The following is a 20700-nucleotide window of genomic DNA, read 5'->3' as shown; positions in this document are numbered from 1 at the left end:
ATTTTCTGGTAAGATACTTGTACTTTTACACAAGTATTGCTTTCAAGTACTTCATACAAGACTGCCTGTAAATTCTCCCACCTGCCACAGTCATACGCCGCATGGCAGGGTCATTAAATCAGCATCACATTGCATGGCCTAGCTATTTGACAAATCATAATAATATTAGCCATAATAACCTTAATGACTGGAGGGCAGCGCTACACGAAAAAGGGGAAAACAGATTGACACCCGGAACACAGCAGAGGACGAAACAGTTCCTACCCGGACCGGCAATGAGACGCACACTTAAACATGGCGGCCAACATAGAGCAGATTTTCCAAGATTTTATATTGAATAAAATCAGGGAAATAGAAGACCAGAATGAAGACAAAACGTACGTCAAATGTTGTGTTTTGTTTTCGTTTTAGCGACACTGAAATGACAATCAGCTAGCTAGTGAATAGTACTCAACAAAGGCGATCGTCTTCCAGCTAACGTTACAGCGACGGGTCGCCGTCTGGTTACCAGATTTAACATTCAAGCTAATTGTATAGCTCCATATTTATACATTTAAACGTTGGGATAACTAAGTAACTATGTTTTTTTTAAACGATAGTTTCAGTCGAATGCAGTAGTTATCTCTCCACTTGCTCGCTTTATGAGGAAGGAATGCATACTTAACGATCCGTGCAACGTTACGCTTCTGGGATTTCGGATCAGAGACGTCTCCAAGCACACTTACAATTAGAGCTGGGCAATGTATCGATATTATATCGATATCGTTCTATGAGACTAGATATCGTCTTAGATTTTGGATATCGTATTATCGTAATATGGCATAAGTGTTGTCTTTTCCTGGTTTTAAACGCTGCATTACTGTAAAGTGATGTACTTTTCAGAACTTACCAGACTGTTCTAGCTGTTCTTTTATTTGCATTTACCCACTTACTCATTATATCCACATTACTGATGATTATTTACCTAAAAATCTCACTGTGTAAATATTTTGTGAAAAGCACCGATAGTCAACACTACAATATCGTTGCTGTATCGATATCGAGGTATTTGGTCAAAAATATGGTGATATTTGATTTTCTCCATATCGCCCGGCCCTACTTACGATACAGTCATAACCCATACCTGCAAACTAGTCGCTTTTTTGGCGAAAAACGCCGTTTTGAATGGGAAAATGTCATCCACGTGAATCGTGTAGATCTGAAGAGTTTTTATTTTGGGGGGTAGGTCCGAGACCCAGTGCTATTACGGCACCGGTGCCTTAACGACCGTTATCTACCGGAACCGAATAGCAACACGGATTTCGGTGCCTTATTTAGGTGCCACTTCAATGCCTGTGCTTCTCTCTGATGCTTCGAAAACGGACGTTAGAGGGAACTGAAACATCGCTGCACGGGACGCTAGTTAACGCTACACTTGGCAGCAGGTAACGTGAGGGTGGGGGAAGATGTGTCACCTTTTTTAGCCCTTCTGAGTTTGCAGGTATGATAGCCACATGAACGTACACTTCCACATTGAGTCTGACATTGTGTCGGTACAGTAATCGATTCCACATTCCTCTGAGAAGTAACTCCAGGTTTTAAGTCCTGGCAGCTGTTTTAAAAATAAATAAATAAAAATAAGATCTGGATAACTTGGCTTAGCAAAATCCTGTCAAATTTAGAACATGCACAAGAAAGTCTGTTCTGGTTTTTACTCAGCAAATGTATTGAAATAACTCCTGCACTTCATGGGACAGGCCTCTGAATGAATTTTTACATTCAAGCTCAGGTTTCTTGTCAGTTGAAATAACAAATGTGACTTAATAGTGATCTCTCTCTTTTTTTTGCGTCTGTGTCCATCAGTGCTGCCGAAGGAGATAATGTTAATGGCATTGAAATGGTTGGAGCAGAAAAAGCCCCTTCGGAGATAGACAAACAGGACGACTTAAGGGGCAGTGGTTCACAAAAGAAACAAAAGAAGCACAAAAAACACAAAAGCAAGAAGAAGAGGAGAAACCGAGAAAAGGAGGAGGCGAAGAAGAGCAGTTCGGAGTCTGGGGCAGAATTGGAGGGAGGAACCAACCATCAGCCAAGGTAAAACTGTGAATTTTCATCAATACTTACAAAATGGTCTTATTCAAACTATTTAATAAAACTGTTGTTACGCTTCCATAGTACCATGACTAAACGGATAACAGAAAGTAACCCACGTCATTTCAGCTGATTAATAGTAACTTCTGTAATAGAAGAAAACTTCAGCGAACCAGATAAGAACGCAAAAATTGCACAATTAAACAAAAATGACAGGGAATGAAGGGCTACGTTATCACTTGCGTATCGGCCGATACCGAGTACCGATCCGATACCAGTGTGTCATATATTTTATTATGTTTTAACAACTGTATACTACTATCCCTGTATGGATGTGATATGATTTCTATCTTTGTTGTCGGTCTGGCTCAGGTTAAAATCTTAGTGAAACATGAACAAACACAAACAATGAATGCCACAGAACTTTCTTTTATTATCCAGTTTGACAGTCAGTTATAACGGAAAAAGAACATAAGTAAACTACTTTAACATAGATTTTCTTTAGGGCTTTATTACGTGGTATCGGATCGGTGCATAAACTCCAGTACTTCCCGATACCAGCGTTTTAGGCAGTATCAGAGCCGAGACCTATACTGGATCGGTATACGGTATCGGACCATCTCTAACACGAATGGCTCTATTTTCTGGCACAGACTTTGGCAAAATACAGGGATTCGCTAAGCTTAGTTGCTAATGAATCTGTTATCTCTTCTCTCGCTCTCTTACTGTCAAAGATCCCTGTACATACACATTTTTGAGCTGACACTAATCGCTGGCAGCCGGCCACATGAGCAGAAATTAACATTAAATGTGTGAGTAAGTTGATAACAGGCTTAAATTTAAACTTGACAGTCTGTCTGGTTAAAGTTCTATCTGCAAGCCACTATCAGTCAGCCGGAGATCTTCTGTGCGAGTGAGCTGCGTGTTTTTTGTGTAGTTCCGAAAAACTCCCAACAGAGTGACATGTTGTCATTCTAGCTGATCAAGTGAAATCATCAACCATACCTTTCATTCATATCGAATATCATATCAATAATTTCAGTTTATAAAGTCAGTATTTTTTCTCCTGGACCTTCCTTATTTGGTAAAGTAGCTTGTGAAAATTATAGTTTTCTAATGGCAGTAGGCAACAGCTGTTGTCAATGTCAGATACATATTTAATCAACATTTATTTAAATGAAGTGTCAGATCAGACTTGTCAGCAGATACCCAAAAGTTAAAGCCCTCGCATCAGGATAGGGGCCGAAAGTCCTTCATCCCCTACATACAGACAGCTGAATTTGATCAAATCCAGTCGTCAATAAATTTCACGCAAAACATCCACACTTGCATGACCTCCAACCCACAAATGACTAACTCACACCTCATACTACCCTACAAATATGCTCATGTACAAGTAATTAAACAGTCACAAATCCTTAGCTCCTAACTGTCCAAAACATGTCTTTTGTTCCTTGGTTTTCTCTTCACAACAAATACAATTCTATATATCTAGGCCTTACTACACTGGACATAGGTGAACCCATGTGTTATGACTTTGTGGTGTTAATTATTGCCTCCCCCTAAACTTAGTCTCCATTATACTCCTTTATTCCACATTGTTCTCTCTTTTTGTTTTGTACTTTGATTGCCATAAGGATGGTGGCAGCTCTGGAATTAATATTGGTGATATTGTTGTCAGTACGGTTATTGTTGATTATCATAATTTTTTTTTTTAGACAATGTGTACAGTGCGAGGCTTTATGACTTAAACACCCCCACCCATGAATTCCATATATTAAAAATGAATACAAATCAGGTGATGTTGAGTATCTGGATTACTGTTGAAATCTGCGAGGCAAAAAAAGCACAAGGACTTGGATATGAATGCATACAGGTGGAGAGAGAAAGGAGGAGGGAGGAGCAGGATAACTGAGGGCTTGTCCAAGGCAAACCTGAGCCAAACCTAACTATAAGAGCCCTGACATCTGAAGTTGAAAAATAAACGCTCAGTGCTTTCTAGTAGACAAGCTAAGCTATTTAACGCACTGTTTCGTAGCAGATATGTTCACAAGTCATTTTTTGGAAGTCCAAGTCGAGTCTTAAGTCTTTGAGCTCGAGTCCAAGTCAAGTCTCAAGTCTTTGAGGGGGCAAGTCCAAGTCAAGTCTCTGGCCATCTGATCTGTCCCTGACACTGTATTGTTAAATCTTATGAATTCAAAGCATGTGCTGTAGCTACCATCCATACCATACAGTATCAAAATCAGGTCAGCTCGTCATACGTTTCCCCAACGTATATGCGCCAATAAAAGAAAATAGAAATACATGAGTGAATTTAGATTTAAAAAGCAATAATTGCAAGAAAACAGGTTGTTGACGATTCTCGAAGCTCGAGTCCGAGTCAAGTCTGAAGTCTTTTGGGTTGAGTCGGAAGTCAAGTCCGAAGTCAGATGTTTGTGCGACTTAAGTGCGATTCGAGTCCGAGTTTCAGACTCGAGTCCCCAGCTCTGTTTCTTAGTAATCTCAAATATATCTTGTTTCTTATTGGTCGACATATACTGATCAGGCTCTAATATGTACATACAAATTGTTGAACATCTATGATTTTGAAACCATGCAACTAAGCAAACTATGCATAGTCAAAGCAAAATTGTGTAAAGATTGAAAATGCAAAGACCCAAAGAAGATCCAGTGGTTCTTTGAAAGCATCTGGACAGGCAGTACAAATGGCTGTAGATAGGTGGGCCAATGCATTTTTTGTCTCAGTGCAAGTTATTAGGTTGTTTTTTTGTCTTTTGTTGGCTCACTTTTACTCACAACACGCTATCCGGCAACATAGGATTCCATTCACTACGCTATTAAGCTAACTAGCGGCAGCGCTGCCGGTGTTGAACTGGACTAAAACAATGCATGCACAAAAAATGCGTTGGCCCACCTATCTACAGCTAGGGGAGACTGTGATAAGCCCTATTTCAACAAACGGTGGCGTATCCCTTTAAAGTTCTAGGCACTGCCTTGTTATGCTGTTCATTACAGGCCTTATAGCGTGCAGCCTAATGCTTGCCAAATTTGGCTTGTAAAGTAATTTGAGTGGTTGGGTTTATGTTTAAATCTTTACTATTGATACCCGCTTTTTGAATTTGCCTAATTTAGGTTTTTATCTTTGCTTCACAGAAGAAGAACGCCAACGGAGGTGAATAAGGAGCAAGGTAAGTCCGTCTCTTATTATTTGAATAGCATCATTCATACAACAATGTGTTGATCAGCTGTGGTGAAAAAAAAAATTGTTTATATTAGTGAAAGTACAGGTGCCATCATGGAATACTACTGTATTAAAGTCACATCAAAGTATCAAAAGTTTTCTTATGATGAATGTGATACAGTCATTTATTTTATTGTGGCTGATGTGCATCTTATTTAACCAATTTGCTGGCTACATCCCCATACTTAAAGCTACAGTTGGTTACTTTGAAATAAATCGCTTTTTTTTTTGTCATATTAGCTCAAACTGTCACAATATCCTGACAGTGCAACGTGAATCAGATAATCTCTGAAAAAATCTCTGCCTTCTCCTGGTGCTCCCCATGGCATTAGGAAAACAACCAATCAGAGCTGAGGAGTCGATAGCCGCTTTCCGACCGGAGGGATTTTTGCAGTTCCTAGAACCCTTTTTTTCTCGTGTTCCGACTGGACCAATTTGGGGATTTTTAAGTTCCTCTGGCCGCAGTTCCTGTAACTCTTTCAGCTCCTACTTCAGGGCAGGGTCTTTTCGCTGTTCCCTTTTCCGCATAGGAACCTAGGTCAACGAGGGTCGGTTTTCCGGTATAGACAGACCAACAACGGGACAATTTTAACAATTTTTGCCATCTCATTCATCACTAAATTCACTTCTGACAACGTTTTAGGCGAGAAATTAACTGTTTAGATTTCGAACCTAGGCCGTCTTGCGAAAATTGATGCCGAATTGACAATTTGCTTCAACGTTTTCGGAGGTGAGAAGCTCCACAAAGCTGCTAGCTCATCGTCTCTCAGACTGCTCTCGTAAATAAGAGGCTTTTATTTCGCCGTTGACGGTTCGTTTGTTTAAATATCACAACACATGCCCGTCATAAGATTAACGGGAACCTGTGGTTAACTGTCTTTTTGGAGTTAAACTCCACAAGCGTGCCCCGCGGGCTTGACAACCTCGCTGCCCGACAGTCTCACACACACACACACACACACACACACACACACACACACACACACACACACACACAGTTACATGTGTCCACAGCGCAGCAGGCAGAGGCGGGGGAGAGAGAGATACCCGTTTCTCTTCGGGAGACTTGTTTAAATTATGACAGATTTAGTGTTTAGTTCATACTTTTTGTTGTTGTATTTGTTTTCTGATTTTAACGCTATAAAGACCGTTTTTCAGCACTCCCTTACCCCTCCTATAGTCCCTATGGCCACTTGGCCAGTGTGAATGCAAATGGGAAAAATGGTTTTGGGGGAGAGTGGTTAGTAGATCTGCTCAGAAGTGGACTTTTCCTATAACTACGTTCCTGTAACTACTTGGTCGGAAAGCAGCTAATGATGCCATGTCAATTACTGCTCTTGAGCTGTGGTCAAACTACACACTTAAAAATGATGGGTTAAAAATAACCCAACTTGGGTTGTTTTATAACCCAACCGCTGGATCACTATTGCACCGGACCAACAGTAGTTAATTTGACCCAGCAAGATGGGTTGGTCATTTTTAACCCAACAGATGAGTTAAATATTCTACCCAAATGCTGGGTCAAATTAATTACAATTCTGGGTTGATTCAACTACATATTTGTTATATAGTGTGCCCAAATGCTGGGTCAAATTAATTACAATTCTGGGTTGATTCAACTATATATTTGTTATATAGTGTACCCAAATGCTGGGTCAAATTAATTACAATTCTGGGTTGATTCAACTAAATATTTGTTATATAGTGTATAGGTGAATGCTTGGCAAAATTAACCCATATCCCAGATTAATTCTAACACATTACAGTACAATTTAAGAAAATAAATTGCAATAAAACTGTTAAACTACAAACCTAGAACAGAATACATGCTAGATTTATGCATATATGCAATAAACACTTAAACAATACAAAAACAAAACATAATGGAATCTTTGAAAAAAATTTATTATATCAACAATATAGTGGAACTGGTGCAGTTCATATCACTCAGGTAGGAAAACATTCAGAGCAAAACAACAATTACGAATGAACTGGCTGAACATTCAACAGGCCAACAGTCAACAGGTCTATAGTGAACAAATTCAAATTCCTATTAAAAAGCTGCTATTAAGAGCCATTAGCTCTACTTGCAAGCAAGTATTCTACTTTGAATAAACTTTACCATTTTAGACTCCCCTCCTGGCATTTCTTATGACCAAGTTTCAAACAACTTTGATGCAGCATCCCCATGCAGGACAAGCCTGTGCAATCTATAAAATGGAAAACACATTTTTAAAACCAATTCAATGTGGCACACTAATAAAACATTATAAACAATGCATCCTCATATGTAAGATCATATTTCCCTATACCTACCATGCCTTTGGTCATTAGGTGAGGGAACTCTTCTTCGAGGATCTGATCGATGGTCCAATTGTTGTCCCTAATCCACTTGGCCCTGTACGTGACTGCCGTGTTCCGCATGTAGGTGTCTATCGTGGCTGAGGGGCTGAGAATTGTTTCTCAACCATTCTTTAAGCTGTGACTCACGTTCGTCTGATATGGTACATTCTGTAAAAAGAACAAGAAAGTTGTCATTCACTGAAATATGGATGTTTTGCTTCATCAAATAATTTTTCAGTTTAATAATTACCTGGTATGAGAGCCCTTGCAAGAGCGCCATCATCGGGCATTTGTGGTGGTGTTCTGTGCGCGCTCTCCGAATTCCTGGTTGATCTCAGCCCGCTTCCTGGCGTTCGTAGCCTTTCCTCCAGGAATCCAGTGGCTGGCTCTATTCATCTATTGGAGTCACTTTGACACATTACATGGAAGCTACTGAAAAAAAGAGGAAATTATATTTCATAAGAATTCATGTCTGAAAAGGGCTTTAGTAGCAATGCACACTTGATATGCTGTGGATGGGAAAACAAATATTTCTTACCTTTAAATCTTTCGACAACGTCTGGCACTCTGTCAAAGTGTTAATGACAAAGCTATCCATTGATCTGAAACAAACACAAAAAGAGCTTAAGCAAAAATACAATTGCTATTGTATTAACTATTCGGATATCACCATGTAAAAGCAATGCAGACTAACAGAAGAATGTAATCCAACGTGAAGATAACAGCCATTTTATTTAGCATCACAATCCTCCCTCTCTACCTATACAATTCATATGACAAATTGCATGCATGTAAATTGTTTTTATATGAATGCAATTCATATTTGAATATTTGTGGCTGCTCACAGCATAGCCTTCAGGGCACGACTGTCAGTACAACAGTCTACAGCAGTGGTTCCCAAACTTTTTATTATATATTTCTTAACCGTTAACTCAAGTGGCCCTTGTCGTTTGCCAGGCCGCCATTTAAAATAAGCATTTGTTCTATTTATTGTGGGTCACCACATTACTTAAATAAATGCACATACATGCATTTAGTCAGACATATCAGGTTATCTCACTGTTTTTACATACTTTAATCAGTCAAACACTGTGTTATGCCTTCACATTTCACATTAAAAGCTTCAGGAAAAACAAGAACGTTCATTTAGAGCCAGTTAAAATAATATAGCCTCGCAGCAACTAACTACGGACAGCCTGTAGGCTAGTAAACTATCTAGCTAGCTAGCTAGATAGTTAACTGGCGAATCACCTGGCTAGCTTGAAACTAGCTGGCAAATTAGCCTGGTGAACTCAATAAACATGACCATATGCCCATGGGCATTATGAACTTGTTTCATTAATTCATTAATATAATTCAGACCAACGGATAAGCTGTAGGCTATCCATGCTTCCATGATAACGGCTAAATGGCTAACGTTAGCTAGCTACGTTGTTAGGCAAACTAACCAACTAGCCTCACAATATAAAAGATAGTACTTTAATAGGTAACGCAACACAGACAATGTGAATTAGACATGTAGCTAGTGTACACAAACCTTTTATTATTTATTTGCCTCGTTGGATGACCAGACTGGTTCTCTGCTGTGACAAGCGCTCGCTGTGTGGACTCTGGTGATGATCTGATAACGTTCGAAGCACAAACAACCCAAGTGCTGGGTCAACCAATGTATGTTGGGTTGATGGATTTTGACTCAACGCATGAGTTGCACAAAATAACCCAACTTCCATATAAATAACCCATAATGGGTAAAACATTTCATAACCCAGCGGTTGCGTAGATGAAATAACCCAGCATTTTTTAGGGTGTAGGCAACGCTGATCAAATATAAATCAAGATTCTGTAAATGCATTGTCTATTTCTTTTTTTGGTGGTGGTGATGGCGCAGTGGATATAACACATGCCTTTGGTGTGGGAGATCTGGGTTCGATTCCCACTGTGGTACATCAACCAATGTGTCCCTGAGCAAGGCACGTAACCCCTAGTTGCTCCAGAGGCGTGCAACCTCTGATATATAGCAATTGTAAGTCGCTTTGGATAAAAACGTCAGCTAAATGACATGTAATAAATGTAATTTAATGTTTTAGTGTGGTGTATTTAGCTCTAAAATCAGAGTGTCTGCTCTGGCTGTTCGGGCCTGTAGGCAGTGCTTGTTTTTGGCTTCACTTGGTCACAAACCTTCTCATTTTACTGCTAAACAGTACAATAAAAAGTATTCGAGGTGAGAAATAGGCAATACAGGAAAATAATCTTGATTTATATTTGATCAGCACTGCCTAGTTTAGACAGGCAGCGCTAGACAGTTTGATAGCAGTTCATCATTAGTCATTGACACTGCATTAGAGACTCCTCGGCTCTGATTGGTCGTTCATCTTTGTGTGCGGTGGAAACTTGCAAATGCCATTAGGAGCTATCTTCTCCTACTGTCAGAATATAGTGACTGTTTCAGCAAATAAAAAAAAAGTTTCTTTTTAATTACCTACTGAACCTTTAAGACTCCAAAACCATATTATACAGTAATTACTGTTGTACATACATGCTATACTGGCACAGAGCTGCTGAACTGTCTGTCCAGGTGAGGATAACGAGAGCAAGTCCAGATGCCACAAGCGGAAAGGAAAGAGGAAGAAGAAGAAGAAGAAGAAGAGAAGGAGGAAAGGTGACGAGAACTCATCAGATTCCGACTCAGAGTTCGTGTCAAAGCAGAGGGAGAGTAATTGTGGTGAAAGCTTATTGCCAAGGCGACGAGAGGAGCTTCCTGATATCATCCCAAAACAGGTACATGTACCAACAAAAACTAACTGGAAAAAAACAGTCAGCGCATGCTGTCTTAATAAGTCTATGTCCTTAAAATATTAGTAGGGGGAAAATTAAATATAGGTTCTGACCTCTTATTAGCAGATACATAAAGATCCTTAGAATTGTAAAGGTCCTATGACATGCTGCTTTTTGGATGCTTTTATATAGGCCTTAGTGGTCCCCTAATGCTGTATCTGAAGTCTTTTTTCCGAAATTCAGCCTAGGTGCAGAATTAGAGCCACTAGAGCCAGTCCCAGAGCTGGGGGATGGGGGTGTGGCCTTGACAAACTGCCATGCTTTGCTTGTTTGCAAGCCATGATGTCCCATTCTTTCTCATGGCTGGGCAAAGCAGAGAAAGGGGAGGTAACCTTTCCCCTTATGATGTCATTAGGGGAAGATTCCAGATCGGCCCATCTGAGCTTTCATTTTCTCAAAGGCAGAGAATGATACCCAGGGCTTGGGTATCACCTATCGCCATTTCTAGCCACTGGGGGACCATAGGCAGGCTGGGGGAACTCATATTAATGTTAAAAAACCTCATGAAGTGAAATTTTCATTCCGTGGGACCTTTTAAAGGAGTCTCTGTAGGATTGGGGTATTGCTAGTGACTGATCCAAGACAGTCACACATATAATTTGAAGGCTACTCTTGCAGTGTCTCATTCCATATGTATCTATTTCCATGTTTTAATGATCAAGCCTGTTTGAACTGTTAAGAAATATTTGTACACCAAAGTTATGGTTGGGAACCTTGTATAGAACCAATATGTTTCCTTCTAAATTGCATAAGCTCGACTTTCTGGGCGGTTGCTAAAGGTTGCTACTTAAGGTGCAATATTGACTGTCATGTCACCCAACGTAATAGTGCGTTTCACTTACTTCGGAACTCAGAAGCCGGAGCTGTGTGTGACGTCACACCAGAGTTGACCGCGCTACATTTAAACAAGTCAGATTTCACTGTGGGGTTTGCTCTATCCAGGTTAGCCATTGTTAGCAATACCAGTTAGGGCTGTGCAATTAATCAAAATGTAATCGTGATTATGATTTTGGCTCCCAACGATCACAAAAACAGAATAATCGAGAAAAACAATTATTTAGCTCATTACATTTTGCAAGTAAATTCTTATTTTGTCTTGTGTTCTGAATGAAAAAATAAAGTTTAAATAGGCAAATTTCACAGATGAATGTGTTTTTTTACTGTTGATTTATTTAACTTTTTCCACTGTTTTTTAAGTTCAATAATTGCAACATCTTTCCAGAAGTCAACGAGTAATCGTGTCAAATTATCGTGATTTCAATATTTACCGAAATAATCGTGATTATGTTTTTTTTCCATAATCGAGCAGCCCTAATACCAGTTGTTTTTTTGTGCATACAAACAGCGTAGCAACATGTCCACAGATGGAAGTTTTACGACTGATTTAATGATACACAAATAAGACCGAATGTGCTAATAAACTGTACATCACTACAGCTTTCACTACTGTTGATGCACGGAGCAGCCATGTTGGATTTTGAGGTCGGCTCGCTCGGGGTACTGGGTGGCGCTCCAACTTCCCAACTCGGAAATCCGAGTTCAGGGTGCGCGTTTCCGACTTTGGCCTCGGAAATTCCAATTTCCGAGTACAAATGGAACTAATATAAAACTCACCACTGAGTTAGCATTGCTAACCTTAAATTGATGCATAAAGCTAATTCTGCAACAGTTTGTTTTTGAAGAGAATCTTCAAAAACATGAAGTGTCATGAAGTGTCATGCAGCGTAGGCCTACGTACGTATCGACAATAATTTCCTGAATCGATTATATTCCGATTCACAAGGTCCCGATTCAAGTACGTGTCAGATTTGATTCATCGTCAATGAGGTTAGGGAAATTTCAGTTACAATACCAGTTCTGATTCGATTCTCGGAGAAGGTATGCTGTAAATTTGACAAGCAAGAAGCCACCCTCAAATAATTTTTATAAGGCAGGTTCATGTTTACATTAAGAATTCACCCAACAAGTTTGTTTTAAGTACTTTTTATTTAACAGGACTGACATTATATCAACATATTCCATATATTAAAATATCAATTTTAATTGGAGAATCAATTTGTTTTAACCCAGCCATAATGCAGAGAATATGCTGGCATTGCAGAAGAAACATTGCAGAAACATTTGCAGGACACTGGATGCATTTCAGAAAATAATGAAAAACAAAGCTTTTCTGGAACAGTGAAGAATTGACAGCCAGAAACTACAATGCATGGCACATTTACATCAACACAACATTTTACTAAACCTTAAATGTAACCGCTACACGCTTATACCCAACCTTAACCTTAAAACCCAAGTCCTACCCCTGTCCTTGTGGGGTCCATCTTTTTGATGGAAGGTGACTTTGTGAATAGACTTCTGTCCTCATAATGTGATGAATGCAAACAGCATCATGTACACTGATAAAATGATGTGCATCAGTGACATAAAAAAAACAATGATAAAATTACGCATTTCTTTCTTTATTGCTTTCTAACAGGACAGCTCCATTAAAGGAAGAGGAGATGAGGAAAGACACGGCAGGAGAAGTTTCCGTTCCCGTTCACGGTCACATTCCTGTTCTCATTCACATTCAGTTAGGAGGAACTCTCGGTCTAGAGACCACCACCGGAGGTCTAGGACTCGCTCCCTATCCAGTACACAGCGCCACAGGACTCGGTCCAGGTATGAAAAAAAAAATAAAAAAAACATCAGTTGAGTTTTGGCCTGTATGACTTAACCTTGAATCTTTTGCGTTGTTTTTTTTTTTAATTAATTTTCCTGCGAGATATTAAATCATTGATTGATGATCTCAATTTGCCAACCAGGGACATTTGTTTTTGCTTTTTTAACGATATTTCTGAGTCCGTTGTCTAGTTTTTGTGACACTAAGTTTGACATGTTTTCTACAGATACGCTGCCAGGAAATGCGCGGTTATTTGTTTGGCACAGAACTCAGTTCATTTCTGGATGATATTGCATGTACTAAATTTCTATTGTAATTGGTTGAAGTGGGCTGTTTTGTAATGATATAGTTTTTTGGTTATATTTAGTTTATTGTGCTTTCAAATGTTTCCCAGACTTGATTTAATTAGGATTCTGAAGGCAGCACTATAGCTGACATACCAAAGTGCTGTGTCTCACATAGATTTAATCTGGTGGAAACTAAAGTTGGTTGTGAATCATTAGGTCACTCACAATCTGGTACTGTTAGGATATTTTGCCGGCACAATACACATTGACATGTACATAATAATGCTACCCCTGTGAGAAGAAGCAGCGTTCTGGCTGCTTACATGGTACATAAACACAGGTCTTCATCATAATCTTTCCTTTTTCTCTTTGTGATTTTGCTTAAACCTGCGATGATCTGGCTGATGCGGCTGCTGGTAGCTCTTCAGAGAAGAGGGGAGCTTTGGATGAACCCACACCGTCCACCCAATGTCCTTTAAAAGGCCTCCAGCCACCTGAGCTGGCCTCCAGTCCTACCCGAAGTAACATCAAAGCACAGGAGCTGGCAGAATCAAGCACAGAGCTGCAGAGTCCTGACCAGATGGAAAAGCCACCAGAGAACAAAGAAGATAAAGCAGACGACTCGACACAAAAACTAGGTAGGACCTATTTGATGACATTGCACTAGTGCAGTACCCATTCAAAAATGTGCGTAGGGCTGCATGATTATGGCCAAAATCATAATCACGATTATTTTTGATCAATATTTAGAACATTATATATCAAGATTTTGAAAAAATATATTTATCTACCAATTTTAGCCAATATCCTAATCCTACACAAAGCCATTATTATATTTAATTCAATTCATTTGATGCGGCTGCACAATATATCGTTAATCAGGAACAATTCCTAAACACCAGCAATGTAAAAAAGAATCTGCCAACACAAATGTGAGTGCCATAGCGGAAACAAGATTGTGACAAATCCGACAATTTTTTGTAAAGATAAAGGTTAATATTTTGGGAGTTTCAGGACGAGATATTAAAGTTACAATGTAGTTATTCTTGTAGAAGTAAAATAATAATTATTTTGTAACTACCTTTATACCTTTCTGTCAACCCTTTACCTTACACATACATTAAAACATTTTAAAATATGTGTTTGTACAGTTATTCAAGGTGTTTAAATAACCATGCCATAAACAATGAATTTAGATCATTTTATGAAAAATTATATACTTCCGAAATTTAAGACCAGGACCCTCTCCCTTTCTTAAAATCAATCGACCTTAAACTTCTTTCTCCTGAGCAAATTGAAGATCTTAGCAAGGATATAACCAATATAGAAATACAATCTGCTATAAAAAAAAACTTTGCCCTCAAAAAAGCTCCAGGAATGGACAGCTTTCCTATAGAATTTTACACCACGTTCTGGGCTAAACTAGATTCCTTATTCACAGAAGTGGTTAACTCAGTGCAAAAAACAATAGTCTTCCTGAAACAATGTACCAAGCGACTATGTCTGTTATACTAAAGCCAGGTAAGACTTGGGAAACACCTTCTGATTATAGGCCTATAAGCTTAATAAAATGTGATGAGAAGATCATAACTAAAATCTTCAATAATAGACTGGTACAAATTCTACCGAGCTTAATTAATTACGACCAAGCTGGTTTTATACAACATAGGGATTTAAGAACTAATGCCAGAACATGTATCTCCCTCACACAATATGCAAAGAAACATAAAATAGATTTAACATTAATGGCTGTTGATGCAGAAAAGGCCTTTGATAGACTAGAATGGTCCTACTTTCTTTAAAGTATTGGAGGTATACAACTTCCCATTAAATTTTATGAATATGATTAGAACCCTGTACAAGTCTCCTAAAGCATATGTATATACAAACGGAATTCTATCAAAACCTTTCTCATTAACTAGGCAGTAGTGCCCAAGGATGTCTTCTTTCACCATCATTGTTTGCATTAGCAAGTGAACCCTTGGCTCAAAAAATTTGAGAGATAAAAGAGATAGGAGGTATTGAGATTGGTAAGAAACAGTTTAAACATCGCAGATGATTTATTACTTTACTTAAGCAATGTAATCACCTCAGTTCCACACTTTATGAAAATAATTACAACCTTTTCAGGGATCCCCGGTTATAAAATGAACATTGCAAAAACGGAGCTGTTGGCAATAGACTCTTGCAAGAAAATTGTGAATCTCACACAATTTTGGATACAGAAAAAAACTAAATCTATCTTGGAACCTATATTAGCCATGATAATACCCAGTTGTATAAAGATAACTTTCTTCCATGTGTGAAAGACTTTAGGAAGGATGTTAGGCAGTGGCAAGACTTGAAGGTTAATTTAATGGGAAGAGTAAACCTCTTTAAGATGATGTTGCTACCAAAATTCTTATTCAAATTTCAAACTATTCCTAGAACGCCTCCTAAAACCTTTTTTAAAGAGGTAAACTCAATAATTTCTTCGTTCATTTGGTCAAATTAAGCACGTAGATTGAAAAGGAAACTTTTGTATCACCCAAGAGCAGAAGGGGGTCTTAATCTCCCTAACTTAGAGTTCTCTCACGTAGCAGCTCAGTCATTTTATATTCAACGCATAATGAATAAAACAAACGAAGATCCATGGATAGACGTCGAAAACAATCAATTACAGTGCCACAGTTTACTGCTAGCACTCTTTTCTAAGGACAACATCAAATCAACAAATTTTGTTAATAATAGTACATTAAAGGCCTGGAATAAAATGGAAAAAAATCTCCATCAAGAAATAGGGCTCCCCAGGTACATACCGATTTGGAACCATCCGTCAATAAATATACACTGCACACAGATATACTGGGAAACGTGGATAAAAAGTGGAATCCAGCAGTTGTCAGATGTCACAAACCACGACACTGTTGCACCATTCAGTGAATTAAAAAGCAAATATAACCTAAAAGATACAGACTTATTTAGGTATATGCAACTGAAAAACTGGAAAACACTGGAAAGCATTGATACATTATTACAAAGTATATACAATAAATGGACGGAAGACCTAGGGGTTGACGTTAAAGAAAAATGGAAAGAAAGCTTGTCACTAACTAAAATTAACTACTAATTAAAATCTGCAACCAATACAGTTTAAGATAATGACAAGAAACAACTTTGATAACACATCATCCAATATATGTTTAAAATGTAACCAATATGCTGACTCCCTTATGCACGCCTTTTGGTACTGCAAAGGAATTAAGAAGACTTGGGAGAGCATAGCGATTTGGTTATCTAAGTATACTAACAGAAAAATCATATTCTCTCCAAAAATGTGTATTTTTTTCAAGATATAGAGGGAATAAGATATCCAACTAGCTGGCAGATACTTTTTTCCTCTCTTATCTTTAAAAATCTAATATTGCAAAACTGGGAATGAAGTATTATCTGTGTATTGAAAGATCAATGTCAGAGGACAAAAATAAAAATAAACAATTTAATAGCCAATGGAGCCAAATCTATAATGCCATGTCTTAAGAACCCCCTTTATTATTTTATTTTACTTATTTTTATTTATTTATTTATTTTGTTGTTGTTGTTGTAATGTGTGTGTGTGTGTGTGTGTGTGTGTGTGTGTGTGTGTGTGTAAGTGTGGCCTGTCTTGAATGAGGACCAGCAATGTGTGGGGTAAATGGTGACAGGGGTGGAACAGGTGGGCGGATGGTAGGGTGGGTTGGCAGGGGTGGGTCGGTATAATCAATAATAAGTATTGAGGGAAGCATAGTATGTAATAAAGGAGATGAAATTCTGACAAAACTCAGATTTTGATGAAATTCTTAAAAAAAATTTAAATAAAAATCTTTGTTGTTGTTTCGCCTTTATTTGATGTACTTCCTGGTACTTCATGATGACCCACAGAAAAAAAAAAAAAAAGATCTAATTAATGTGTTTTTTGGCCTAATGCTAAATCTGCAGGTTCTGCCGCACCCCACTCCATGATGAGCCAGTCCATAGCTACTGAACCTGACCAGACCACTGAGCTCAGCTTGCCTCGGATTAAAGCATCAAAACACCCGAGTACATCTGACACTAATGTTAAATTGCCAGCAATGATGAAGAGGAAACCATCCAAGTCCCCACAGAGGAAAAAAGAATCAAAGTCATCAAAGAGGCAGAAAAGATCTAAGTCACCATGTAGGAGCCACAGGAGGGGATCCAGATCCAGGAGTCCTTCAAAGAAGAAGAGGTCACGGTCGAGGTAAAGTGACTGGGTTTTTTTCTGTATTAGGATCTCCTTTATCCATGTGACGTTATAGCTAAATTAACCAAACGATTATGATTATATGAATATGAGTTCACATTCAATTAATCAGTTAGTTAGCTGTTAAAAAAAGCATTGATCTTGTTATTTAAAGTGATTTGGTTAAAAAAAAATAGGCTATGCAACCAACTCATGGGGCAACACATGAAACCACAAGTGCCTTTTATTGGAGTAGCTTATTGGCACTAGCACTCGGTTTCAGCTCTTTTTTTTCTGCGAAGTTCGTGGCTCTCACTACCGACTGCTGGACGGCACTCAAAATGGAGAGCTACATGCCACTACAGTACATGGATGAGGACTGGTGGGTTAAATTGGCCAGTCTACTAACAGAGTGTACCAGGCAGACATAGCTGACAGCCTCGCAACTAAACTAATTAATGCAATGGAAACCTGCAGATTTATTGGGAAAGCGGCTGGCTGCATGTGTCCACGACAGACTGTAAAAATAATGGACAAAGCTTCCGGGTCTGAAAAGTGAAGCCAATGCGGAAGTGACTAAATCCTGAAAACAAAAGCGTCCGGCGGATTTCCCTGCAGCACCAGAGCAATCCCGGAAGGGGAACGCAAAAGATATAGACTAATGGGAAAATTACCCTACTTCTCACCTGATTTATTACCTGAATAAATGTTTTCATGAGTTAATCACTAATTTTAAGTCTTCTTCAATTAGGGCTGGGTATCGCCACAGATTTCCCGATTTAGATTAGATTTCCAATTCAATGTCACACACTACAGAAGTCAATAACAAAACGTATTGAGTGAAATTTAATGTAGATATCTTGGTGAGAGAGGTAAAGGGACCCCATTTGAAATGGCCAGTTTTCCCTCGCAAAAATGTAGCCTAACTTTGGAGTTTTTTTTTTTTTGAGGAATTCTGGATTTTATGAATCGATATCAGATCATTCCAATAAAATCAATTTGAATTGGAAAATCAATCCCAACCCTATCTATCTTCAATACAGCATGATGTTCATTTTGTGACTCATAGTCCCATTTATTTTAAAATTGGCGATAAAGCAGGGGATGCTTTAGGATGCGGCTACACGCCAACCTGTCAATCGGGACAGAGGCTTAGTAATGCATATCGATCAAACTTGTTTTTGGGTGTTGTCCTTGTTTTCGTCTCTAACTTTGACCCTGTTTTCACTTCACCAAAGTTAATTGGAACATTTTGGTCGCCATAAAAGCGTTCTGCTGACCAAGATAGCTGTAGCTAGCTACCACTACCGTTAGCTGGTAACTTAAAGGTGTCCTGCCATACAAAACCGTTTTTACTTGCATTTTTTGAAATATGTTATGTGTTATTTTATGATGTGAATGTGCAAAATGAGCTGCTACCTCCTTTTTCAGCTCTAGCCACTGAAAAGAAATAAGCAGAGAAATCAGGCCAATTACAAAAGCTGGTCAGTCTGTCATCATATTGCCGGAGCTCATTACTATTCATTAGCTCGCCCAGTTGGGCTGGGTAAAGGATTCTGACAGCCAGGCTCTCATTGGCTAGCTGTTAGCCAATCAGATTCAAACAGCTTAGCTTGTTGAATATTAATGAGAACTGGCAGAAATCGAGCAGAGTCATCCTGCAGGCTTTCTATACCACGCTAGAATGGCTTGAAACAAGGTAACCAAGGCATTTTTTCCACAAAAAATGTTAGAGTCCATGGTAGAACTTCAGACATTACCACAAAGTAATGAAATAGGTGTGGCAGGGCACCTTTAAGGGAAAGCTTGCCAAATGTCTGTCCTCTTTAGAATTTAGCTTAGCACAGCGGCAGTGCAACCATAAACAACACTGGCTTGGCCAGGAATTCGATTTGTGAACCGTCATTTTGTAACTTCTTTGTTTAGCTTTTCATGCAACCTGCTTTTAAATTATTTATTATTTCTTTGCATGTTTTGTCAGCGTATTGTTTTATTCATTTTGTACTCCTGTTGTTTATTTCAGCTTTTAACTGTGAGCATTAAAGACAAAGAAAAACATAAGTTGACAACCGCACATTACACTGCCTGTGATAGCTGTCTCATTTTAATTGGTCCAACTTGGGTTAAATGTTTATTCCCACTATGAAAGGAGTATAGTGCACTGTCCCTATTGACTGCCTGGGTGACTCCAAGACACATTATTCAGGAGACATTGATATCCACAAAAGTTGGTGCCGGTTTGCGTCATTTCAAATTAATTTAACTGGATCTTGTCCGTGCAGGTCAGGGGGCCGGCGGTCGCGGAGGTCGCGCTCACGGTCGGTGTCGAGGGGTCGGAGGAGGGCTACATACAGCCAGAGGGACCGCTGGAAACGAGAGCCAAGTCACTCCCCTGTACTCATCCTCCGCAAAAATAGATCCCCCACTCGGAAACTCTGCAGTTCGAGCAACAGCCCTCAACGCATCAGTGAACTGGGTCAGATAATATGAAATTACTCATTGGAATGTGAACCAACTATATTACTGTTGCTTTTTTTTTCATTTGCATTTTTGCATTATTATTTATAAAGAAGGTATCGGTGTCATGAAGTCGCTGTAAACCACCGTCACTGAAAGTGCTCATATTATGCTTTTAGGCTTTTTCCCTTTCCTTTATTGTGTTATATATGTTTTTGTTCATGTTATAGGTTTACAAAGTGAAAAAGCCCAAAGTCCACCCCAAGGGGACTTACCATCTCCAACAGAAAACACTGTTCACAAACTGCTCCAAACAGCTCTATTGTAGTCCAGCCTTTACTTCCGCGACGGACGTGCGTCACTTTGTAACACACGTTATAATGCTCGCCTAGCTGCTAGCATGGCACTCCCTTATACTCTGCAACTGACTAGCTAGCAGTACTTACTGCGCATGTGCGACTGCCAACAAAGATGGCACAGAAGTGAGATGTCTCACTCTGTAGCTAAAACATTGAGCTCAACACACAGGGTGAAAAGAGGAGCTGCAGCAATGTGCAGTACAACACAAATATGGTGTTTT

The 20700-nt window shown here is 39.0% G+C and overlaps 1 protein-coding gene across 2 annotated transcripts in view; it reads left to right on the top strand.

Annotated features, from left to right (window-relative positions):
* Nucleotides 1–244: 244 nt before the first annotated feature.
* LOC120554377 (protein SON) overlaps nucleotides 245–20700 on the top strand; it is a 47499-nt gene continuing 27043 nt past the window's right edge. For both annotated transcript variants that reach the window (XR_005638386.1, XM_039793253.1), the window contains exons 1-8: nucleotides 245–377; nucleotides 1843–2073; nucleotides 5224–5258; nucleotides 10230–10432; nucleotides 12969–13153; nucleotides 13862–14079; nucleotides 17399–17681; nucleotides 19946–20139. Coding sequence is in view for 1 of the 2 variants with exons in the window: in XM_039793253.1 (XP_039649187.1) it covers nucleotides 295–377; nucleotides 1843–2073; nucleotides 5224–5258; nucleotides 10230–10432; nucleotides 12969–13153; nucleotides 13862–14079; nucleotides 17399–17681; nucleotides 19946–20139 (1432 nt within the window). In the remaining variant the exon portion in view is untranslated. The remainder of the gene's footprint in view (nucleotides 378–1842; nucleotides 2074–5223; nucleotides 5259–10229; nucleotides 10433–12968; nucleotides 13154–13861; nucleotides 14080–17398; nucleotides 17682–19945; nucleotides 20140–20700) is intronic.

The sequence above is a fragment of the Perca fluviatilis genome, chromosome 24, assembly GCF_010015445.1.
Source record: "Perca fluviatilis chromosome 24, GENO_Pfluv_1.0, whole genome shotgun sequence".
NCBI lineage: Eukaryota > Metazoa > Chordata > Actinopteri > Perciformes > Percidae > Perca > Perca fluviatilis.
The sequence above is the reverse complement of the archived record's forward strand: the minus strand, read 5'-3'. Positions and strand labels throughout refer to the sequence as shown.